This window comes from Prosopis cineraria, unplaced genomic scaffold (assembly GCF_029017545.1).
Source record: "Prosopis cineraria cultivar Desert tree isolate PC_DT_omini unplaced genomic scaffold, ASM2901754v1 PC10, whole genome shotgun sequence".
In the NCBI taxonomy this organism is placed as follows: Eukaryota; Viridiplantae; Streptophyta; class Magnoliopsida; order Fabales; family Fabaceae; genus Prosopis; species Prosopis cineraria.
This window is the reverse complement of record NW_026555341.1, coordinates 38340843-38351620: the sequence shown is the minus strand read 5'-3', so window position 1 is coordinate 38351620 and position 10778 is coordinate 38340843. Positions and strand designations below refer to the sequence as shown.

Genomic DNA, 10778 nt, shown 5'->3' with positions numbered 1-10778 from the left:
ATCATCATTTTTTAAACTTCACTTGAAAATTCTGACGCGCGCGCACACCCTACTTTTGACAAAACGGGCCGGAGCCCAAAAACGAAAACGTTGGGCACGGTACATGCGAAGGAAGCTCCCACACAGTACCCCTAAAAAGAAGAGAAGCAAAACCCCCTTGGGTTGCTCTTGGCAACGAAGAAGACAATCAATCTGGATACAATCAAACAATAAAAAATGATTTTATATATATATATATATATATATGCTAACCCACTTAATCCGTGTGTTAAGAGGGTCCTAACTGAATATAGAAATACTCAAATTTAGTATTAGTTTAATATACACACACATATATACATACTATAATAATATAAACACGCAATAAAAATCCTATTTCTGTTGAATGCACGAGAAGGGATCTAAAGCATCATTACAATTAATATCAGATTCGATACCATTACTTACATGAAAAACTTAGAAGAAAACAATAAAAAAATAAAATTAATCCATATGAATTAGTAGAAAAAGCTAATTAGTTAATGTACAGTTAAGTTTTTGCTCTTGCAATTAACAGCTCTTCACTATTCACTAGGCTGCTAAGATTTTTTGGCGCTTGCTAGCTTCTTGAGCAATGATTCGCCTTCGGGCATCCAAGGCAGTCCTCTTCACTGCTGCTTCAATGCGATCATGTTCCTTCACATTAATGTTGTTAGCAGAATTAATACCTTGTTCAACAGTGGACATGTTTTGAGGAAGCATTTCACGTTCATGCAACACATTCGTGATGTCCATCACGAGGCGTTCGGCCAGCGCGCGAGACAAATCCTCCCTTATCACTACTCGGAGCACGTTGATGTGCTCAGCACCGGGTGGCATCGGGTACGCCGGCACAACCCACCCGTGCCGGCGAAGCATGGCCGAGATCTTGAACTCGTCGTGCCGGCTTCGGTCCTTGAGAGAGAATGCCACCACAGGAACACCCTCGTCCTTTGAGACTATGTTGAAGCATCCTGTCTCTAATATTCCTTCTTTCACCACCATGGCGTTTTCTCTACATTTCTCCATCACATTACGGTAGCCCTACGGAAAAACCACAAATATTAATTATTGGTACAATACTCTTTATTTAATGACTTCGATATCCAAAAAAGTAATGTAGCTTCTAATTCTTTGTGCATGGAAAACAACTTCTTTAATAATTATTTGCTCACCTCTTTGCCCAAGCGAATTAACTGATAATACTGGGCGATAATCGGGCTAGAACCTGCAATTGACAAGTTAATTAATTAGACTAATGCTACAGTAAATTTAAATAATTATGACATTTTGAAAAATATATAATAAAAAAATGTAATGTATAGTACCTTTGGAAAAATTGAGGGTGAAGGTGGGCTGATCAGCTCCGAGGTAATTGATGTGGAAGACAAGGTCTTGTGGCAAGTCTTGTTGGGTCCTCCAAAGGACCCAACCAATGCCAGCATAAACCAGTCCATATTTGTGGCCGCTCACATTTATACTCTTCACCAATGGCAGCCTGAAATCCCACTCTAGCTCCGGGTATAAAAATGGCGCTATAAACCCTCCACTCGCTGCATCCACATGAATCGGCGTCTCCCATCTGCGTACAGTACACCATTCATTCTTACGATCAATTATATATCTCTTTTCTTCATCGCTTACTTTAATTGATGTTTGGTATGTACCTACCCAGTTTGTTTGTTCTTGTGGAGAAGGAGGTCGTTCAAGAGCTTGACATCTTCAAATTCGCCATTGTAAGTAGAACCCAGAATTGCTGCCACACAGATGGTGTTTTCGTCCACCATCTCCACCGCTCTTGCTGGGTCCATCACGTAGTACCCTTCCTTCACGTTCACTTCCTTCAGCCCCACGTCGAAATACCTTGCAAATTTCTCCCAACACACCTGCACAATCCAAGCCATGAGTGAATTGTTCAAGACTCACTGATTTGATCCATGCTCATTGTGTCACGAGCACAAATTCATAGACATAGCTCATATAGAAAAACTAGCATGTTAAGTGAGAGAACTCCTAAGCTTTTTAAACTTATAAATCTCAGCCCCTCTCCTTAACATGACACGCATGAATTAATCAAGGAGATTTATAGATACCTGGACATTGGAACCAGTTACGATGTTAGGCCTGTCGAAAGGCTTGCCTTGAGCCTTCCTCGCGTTTTGCCATCTCTTCTTGAAAGCAAGCCCTGCCAGCATGATGGCTTCGGACGATCCAACCGTGCCCACTCCGACTCCGCTCTCATTCTCTCCCATCGGAGCATGGAACAATCTTGCCAACATGTTCACGCATCGATTCTGCAACAATAATATTCATCGATTCAGAAATTAAGCATTACAGAATCAGATTAAGGGGGGAATTCGTGATCGACGAGGAAGACGCACTCACGTGAAGGTCGGCGGTGACGGGGTACTGGTCCATGTCAACGTAGTTCTTGTTAATGGATTCCATGATGAGCTGGTTGCATTCTTCCTCCATGGAAGTCGTCACGAAAGATGCCAGGTTCAGCTTGGGATTGGCATCCAGCCGCAGCTCATGGTGAATGTTCCGGTAGGCCGCCTCCTTGGGCATGGCCTTCTCCGGCATACTCAATCTGTAAAGCCTCAAAAGAGTTCAATAAACAGATAAACAATATCCTTATGAGGAAGGTAGCAGATATATAAATAGAGAGAGAGAGAGAAAGGGACGCACCTGGGAAGAGAGGGGGTGGGAAAGCGAGAAGCAGAAAAAGTAGAGGAGAGAAGGGAGATATCCGGAGAGGGTGGTTTTGGGAGAGTCATGGTGAAGTGCATGTTGTGAGAGAAGATGGAGGGGACACACACAGAAAACTTTTTTGGTACTGTGGTGAGGAGGGTATGGAGTTTGAAGAAGGCAATGTTGGTGGGTGTTTATGTTCATTTCATTTATATACGGAGCTAGGGAGGCTCTGATCTGACGTAGTCAACCAAAGAATCGTACGTCTTCGATCGTTTCTCAAGTTTCCACGCGTTTGCTCTACTTCGCACCCAACTTAATTCAATTCAGTTCTCTGCATTTATACATCATATACGCTGCTTCAGAAAACGGGAAATATGTTGCTATATTCGCAAGAATTTTTTTTTTTTAAATTTTTGGGGCCTGTCCTAAAATTTTTGATCAACCTTCCAACTTTGACCCATCTAAAGAAAAACTTCCCTATCCTGTACACAGAGCTACTCTTTTACTCTTTCTACTTGTTTTAAGAATATTTTATTTTTTGCCCTGAAAGTATTTTTAACTCTAAATCACATAAATTAAAGTAAACGAAAATGCACGGGGGTCAAATCAAACTATTCTTGAATAATAAATATTAAAATATTCTTTTTCTTTTAGTTTTCTTTTTGGAAAAAAGTGACTGAATATAATATAGTTATTTGATTGCGTATTCTTGTTCCCGTATTTGATGGTTTCTCGGGTCAACAAAGAACAAACACGACCGAAAGGTCCCACGAGTTTTCTTTGGAGCTGTCGCCACGTGTTCTGCTGCTTTGAAGAAGATTAAGAAGGGAATTGGTTTCCCTGCTCCGCACGTAGCAACTGGTGAAATTTGAACATTTAAATTTTAATTTAAATGATTGAAATTTAAAATATTATTATATATTATATTTACAAAAATATGGTTTAAATTTAATTTAAAAGGTTTAATTTAATATTAAAATTTTTATAATTATTATATATTAACTATCCAAATATACTTTATATAGTTCAAATTTAATTTAAATTATACAGAGTACATCTATATAATCAATAAAATATGGTTTAAATTTAATTTAAAAGGTTTAATTTAATATTAAAATTTTTATAATTATTATATATTAACTATTCAAATATATTTTACACAGTTCAAAAGTGCAAAGTATATATAGATAATCAATATATAATAATTATAAAATTTTTAATATTAAATTAAACCATTCAAATTAAATTTAGATTATATTAAAAAAATTATTAAATTATTTTATAATTTTTACAAATTTATATTTTATAAATATAAAAAAATATATAATAATACTTTAAATCTAGATCATTCAATTAAAATTTAAATAGTTCAAATCTTATGGTGTTTATCCCTATGATGAGCAGGGAAATTGGTCCTACTAGAAAAAGGGCAAATAATAAATAAATTTCTCATGAATTGTGATAATATCTTTTAAAATATTTTTAAAATATATAATAATACCTCTTAAGTTTTAAAAGATTTAATTGTTATTAAGATTTTTGATAAAATGATGAAAATATTCCTTAATTTAAAAAAGTGAAAAAAATGATAAAAAAAAGTTGTGAATGTCAAAATATCTTTAATCATTTATTGAACCTTGTGAATTTTAAAACCACGGTTATGAATGAAAAAAGTTTTATTGCACTTCTTGATTGTAAACAACAGTTAAAAAAGTTGTTAATACTTAAATTATTTTAGTCATTTACTGATTCATTAGGGTTCTGAATTTGAGAACTAAATGTATGAAAAAAGAATTTTGTTGCATTTTGCATTGAAAAAAATACCTAAACTATTTTAGTCATTTGTTGAATTAAATTTGTGAATTTTAAAACTAAAACTATAAACAAAAAAATTTGTTGCACATTTTTGAATTGAGGAATTTTTTATCATTTCATGAAAATCTGTAATGACAATTAGGTTTCTTAAAACTTAAAAAATTATTATATTTTATGAGATTAAATTATTATCTTCCTAAAAAGGGTTTATTTATCATTTCCCAGAGAAAAAATGCGTCCATATTTTTTTCTTAAGAAAGAAAAGCTTAATACATAGTAGGTGTGAGGCTTTGAGCATGAGCAAGAGTACAAAGGAGAAGTTGGCCAAATTTTATATTTTGTGTTCGTATATTCGCGACCATTTATAACCTGTAAACACTTATTTTTATTACTCTCAAATTCTCAAATTAACTTTATAAATTTATTATTTTTATATTTTTAATTTATAAAATTATATTAACTTACTTATAAACTTAAATTAGATAAAACTCAATTAAATTTATACGTTGACTATTCAAATTTACTATTTTTATATTTCTAACTTGTAAAATTGTTGATCAAGATATATATAAACTGTGTAAAACTTTATTAATAAAAGTGATAGGATCCGTTTTAATAAAAAAATAAAATTTAAAAAAAACTAATGGTAATAAAAAAAGAAAATTAAAAAAATCAAAAATAAGTTTTTTTATTTTAAAATTTCTATATTGAGTATACAAATTTATGAATGTAAATAGATTTAATTTTAATTATTTATGTTTAAAATATATTTAAATTAAATTATGATCATATTTTATATTTTAATTATTTAATCATGCACTTTTATTAATAGAGGTAAACTCTAACAAGTTTATAATCTGAATTAACGTTTTGATTTTACATCTTTATCACAAATTTAATTAAACTCTTAAATTTAACAACCTTACTTGTTTTACTTTTAGGCGTTTCAGTTGCTAGTTTTTAGGTTTTAATTTCGTTATTTTCGTTTTAGCTCCAACCTTTTGTATTATGTTCTTCATTTTAATATATTTTCGTTATTTTATATGAGAAAGCAATTTGAAAATATTTTTTCGTTAAAAAAGTGACAAGCATCTAATACATTCTTTTTGTTGCTTGACTTAATTGTAAGCTAATATTTGATCTAATGGGAAGGAAGGAAGAAAACAGACAATGGTAATTAAGAAATGAAATTATTTTCATGCTATTATATTATTGTTTAATAATATCCACTTTTGTTTTTAAACAAATAAGATTATCTATATTTACAAAAAAATTATTTAGATATAAAAAAATAAATGTATTTTCCACTATCATATTTGGAAATAGATTTTTTTAAAATAAAGAAGTGATATTGATAAAAATAGAATGTAAATTATGCTCAGCAACATTGTTAGTCTATATCATTCTCTAATCAATCAAATCATAAATATATAACTAGTAGTAGTGTAATATAACTTTGAGAACAACAAGTAATTAGTTTTCAACGGAGCCATGGGCTTGTTTTGATCTTATTTTAAAAGAATTATATTAAAATTTTACATAAAAAATTAATTATTATAAAGTTTATTGACAATTGAATTAAATTATATTAATAATTAATTATGTTATCAATGTAATTTAATACAGTTATCAATAAAATTTATAATAATTAATTTTTTTATGTGAAACTTAATTGTAATTTTTTTTTATTTTTATTTTATTGTTTGAAAAACTGATAGTTACATTTTATTGTTCTGTTTTTTCTCCTCTTTTCTTTTTCATCATTTTTGTGAAAAAGAGGGAAGAAAAATTACAGTTGAATCAAACACTTATTTTCCCGTGAAAATAAAGCAGCATGTGTGAAGACATGCCATCGTGATTTAGGATACTTTTTTTTTTTTGGCGTTGACTTTTAAGGATTATGGTTCAGCCAGAAAAAATGTTGGTGTTAGATTTTTAGATTGAAAATTTTAAAGAGAATTACATTAAAGTTTTATATAAAAAAATAATTATTATAAAATTCATTAACAATCAGACTAAAAAAATAATAATATATTTATTATTTATAATCTTAATTCAGTTATTAATGAATATTGTAGTAATTAATTCTTTTATATGTGACATGTATGTAATTCTTTTTAAATTTTAAGGCTATTAAAAATATAAAATTAATTTCAAAAAATAAAAAAATTTATATAATTTTCCAATTTTTTAATCATTAATCTCAAAGATGATTTAAAAATTAAATTTAAAGTTAAAAAATATAATTTTTTTCATATAATAATAAAAGGTACTCTATGATAAATGTTTAACTAATTTTATACTAGGCCCAAAAAAAAAACTTATTTTATAACACTTTTAAAGTTTTCAATTTTACAGTTATGACCTCACAGAACAAAGCCTACTCATCAAACATCAATATAAATGATGTTGTTGGAGTTATGGAATTGCCACCAAAAGGCTCTCCACTTTTTTTTCTTTTTTTCCCTCCACTTTATCAATTCTCACCCTTCATTAATTATAGAGTTTAAAAATTATTTAATAATTAATTATTTAATTTTTAATTCTATAATTAAAATTCTTTTTCAGTCCTCACCATTTATATTATTTTATCAAATATTTTTTAATTATAAAATTAATGAAGAGTAAGGATTGAAGAAGTGGAGGGAAAAAGGAGAGAAAAAAGTAGACAAGCCTTAATCCCATAGAGTTGCACACAACTTTGATTACTTAAAAGTCTCACTATTTTAAATCCAATTCAATTCTTCTTTAGTGAAATTGACAGTTTGAATTTGAGAGAACTAAGGATGTGATATAATAACAAAGAATGAACATTAAAATTTAAAACTTCAATTGAGTTTGAGAGGACTGAAATAAAATTAATTTAAATAATGAAAGTATCGAAATAACCTTTATATAAACATTTAAAAAATAGTTGGTATATTTACATGTAATGCTTGAAAATCAATAATTAAGACTGAGAGATTAACAATTAAAATTGCCTCATAAATTACTTTTTTTTTGCACAAATCATAAATTACTTGTTAAATTAATTTATTTGAACTTATGAAGCAACATCAATTGTTAAATTTTTAACTTTACTTATTAATTTTTTAATATTACTTGTAAATTACTTTATTTGATTTGATAATTCTTGATTTGTTCAATCAATTTATTTAGACTTATGAAGCAACGTAAGTTATTAATATCACAACTTTACTTGTTAATTTTCTAACATTACTTATAAATTATTTTATTTGATTTATTAATTATTAAGAAAACGAGAAGATTTGTTCAATTAGTTTATCCAAATTTATGAAGCAACCTCAGTTAATAATTTTGTAATTTTAATTGTTAATTTTCTATCATTACATGTACATTTGACCACTATTTTTTTATGTTTAAATCGATGCTATTTTGATCTTTTTATCATTTAAATTAATTTTATTTTAATCTTCTTAGACTGAATTAAAATTTTAAATTTTAATGGGTCCTCTTTACCATTATGTCACCTCCTTACTCCTTTGTTGAAATTCTCCCTTTAAATTTTGTAAATAAAAAATAAAATAAGACTTAGATATTTAATACTTTTACAATGAATAAATTTTAATATATTAATAATATTAATAACAGTTATGGAAAAAATAATTTTTAAAAAATTCACATATTTTAATTTAATTAAAAGTAAACCTTTTAAAAAATATATAAGGTTAGGTACATAAATTTTTTCTCCTAAAAATATTACATTAAGAATATCACTTCTAATTAAGCTTGGTAGGTGTACAAAAAATTAGATACCAAATTAAATTTATCTTTAAAATAGGACTTTGATTTCTGCTTCCTTTTACGAGAGCAAGATGTTCAGTTCAATCAATGCGTGTGTCTGATGAACAATAGCCGTTGATATGCAGCTGACATCGCTCGACTTCAAATCTTCAATGATCCGATTCTGTTGGATTACATCAACGGCTAAAATTAGAAACAGAATCAGGTTACATCATGCACATCCGCAATTTTTTAATTAAATATATAATTATATGATAATAAAAAAATATAATTTGATCAAGTCAAGAACACTGTTTTGTGTGGGTTTTTCTGCTTAATTGTTTGAATGGAAATTATACTGAATTAATTAGTAAACGCACGTTTTCCTTTGGGGTAGGGAAGGAAAACATAATCAAATGAAGAAATTAATTAAGGAGGAACCGAGTAAAAAGTCCTTAAGAATTTTCAAAATTTTTTTACACAAGTCAAGATAAATATCTAGCAATTTGAGTCACTGTTAATTATATTCATCGCAAATTCTTGACCAATATTTAGCATAATTCTAGCGTCAATATATGCTTCACTTAATACTGTTTTCTTCTGTGCCAAAAAAATAACTATTTTCTTGGACAAGAATTCTTGCGTTGCACCCTGAAGGAATGCTTCTTCTCAACTCAAGTCGTCTCTTTCTCCATTTTCTATTATTTTTTTCTATAGGAAACTAGAAATTATGGTTAAGAAAAAAATTGCAAAACATTTATCATAAAAGAAATTTAATTTTAGAATCACTTCAAAGATTCAATAGACAAAAATAAAATATTGTTGACCTTATTTTTCCTCTCTAGACTGCAATTTTTGAACTTAGTTTTCCTCTTTGGACTTTTAATCAACGGTCAATGCTCAGCTAATCACTATTTAAAGAAGAGGGGATGAGGAAAAATACATGTTCTGATGCTAGTTAGTCCCTAATGAAAGAGTGGATCACGTTGCCAGTTTTGTAATTTTGTTTTGTTTAGTTACAAATGATTGGATCAAATTTGAACATAGCAAGCCTACTTGATGATAGTTTTTTTAAAGATATTTCCAACATTCATATGGACTCAAATACAAAACCTCATATTTAAATAAGCATAACTCCTTCCATTCAATTTTAATCGAATGCTAACTTGGTACATTATATTATGGATCATGGATTGGTTTTTTTCATATGTAGGTGGATCCAAACCTATATATTTTGAGTTTGAAAACTTCCACTCAATCTTAGCCTAGGCCTAATTAACCTTCTTGGATCAAAACTTGGGCTCGAGGCCCATATCGTTCAAAATCGGAAATTACTGCCAACACACAAAAGTTTATAGAAACTTCAAGCCCATTTCATTTTCAAGATTTTCATTTGGGTAAATTTGAGTATGCTTTAAGTGATACAAAAAATGAGAGGGCTAATAAATATTGGTTTAATTGGTAAGAGCTTGATTTATCATTATTTATATAGTTATGAGTTCAAATCTTATTGCTATGTAAAGTTTTTATTAGTGCGCGATCTATAAAATACATGTTTAAAGGTATGTTCTAATCTCAATAAGCTATTAAAATCTAGGTCACCTAAATTTCTATTTATAGAAAAAAAAATATAGAAGTGATTGGTAATTGTTAAGGATAATTAAACAAAATATTAATTAAAAGTGAGTGGAATTCGATGCTTAGGTTTTTGTGACCGCACATTCTGTTTGATCCACTGATGTTGCTTTGCACCAAAGAACACCCTTCACTCTCCATGATCAAGAGTCTCCAACCAGATCTCTTTGTTTATTCTAGCCATAATCAACCAAAACTCAGAAATCATGTTAAGGATTGAATTCAAGAGGAAAGTTAGAAATCATGACCTCAAAATGGAGCTAGAATGGAGAAGGAATGATTAGAGACTTACATCTGGTGATTCCAAGCTCAAACAAACCTCCAATCGCTGGAAAACATGTGCCTTAGCCGAGCTTTAACCCTCTCCCTTTCTATTTGTTTTTCTGCATTTTTTTGACACTTAAAACATAGTTATGAGGCTTTGTCTGCTTGTGCACGTTATAAACATGTTTGCTCAAGAATAAAGTCAACAATTCGAATATGCTATTTTGCTTTTGTCAGAGTGCAACATTCTCTTCAAAAACCTTGTCTGCAGGTGGACATGACCAGCTTCCCAATTTCCCTTCAACTTAGGCCTTAAGTCACCCAATACGCCTCCAGTCTTGATCCAAAGCTATATTCGAAACCAATAGACCCGTTAGCTATATCTAGCTGTCCCTGAACTAATAAATACTCAAACTTCACTTAGTTACCTTTAATTAAATGATTAAGTTTAGAAATTAAAATTTAGGATGTTACAAACTTAATTACAACAACATCATAAACGCAATCACTATCCTCATTTTAATGGCATCCACACAATTATGTTTTCTTTGCCCATTTGAAACTTGGTGAAAAAAATTTGTGTTCTTTTTCCCTGAAGACTTCAATCT

The 10778-nt window shown here is 29.5% G+C and overlaps 1 protein-coding gene across 1 annotated transcript; it reads right to left on the bottom strand.

The window, feature by feature from the left end:
• Positions 1-309: 309 nt before the first annotated feature.
• On the bottom strand, positions 310-2882 carry LOC129322948 (glutamate decarboxylase 4-like). Its single transcript, XM_054969416.1, has 7 exons — positions 2707-2882; positions 2404-2608; positions 2112-2312; positions 1690-1904; positions 1347-1600; positions 1194-1246; positions 310-1062 (listed from the first exon to the last, which is right to left on the bottom strand). The coding sequence occupies exons 1-7, from the start codon at positions 2805-2807 to the stop codon at positions 571-573; spliced, it is 1521 nt and encodes a 506-aa protein (XP_054825391.1). The 5' UTR covers positions 2808-2882; the 3' UTR covers positions 310-570.
• Between the last annotated feature and the right edge of the window lie 7896 nt (positions 2883-10778).

Bases quoted from the DNA above. Each gene is read 5' to 3' on its own strand.
- LOC129322948 (XM_054969416.1), bottom strand. From the start codon at position 2,807: ATGCACTTCACCATGACTCTCCCAAAACCACCCTCTCCGGATATCTCC. The intron at 1,905-2,111 runs GTATCTATAAAT...TGGATTGTGCAG, and splicing joins TAACTGGTTCCAATGTCCAG to GTGTGTTGGGAGAAATTTGC. The intron at 1,247-1,346 runs GTACTATACATT...TGTCAATTGCAG, and splicing joins CACCCTCAATTTTTCCAAAG to GTTCTAGCCCGATTATCGCC.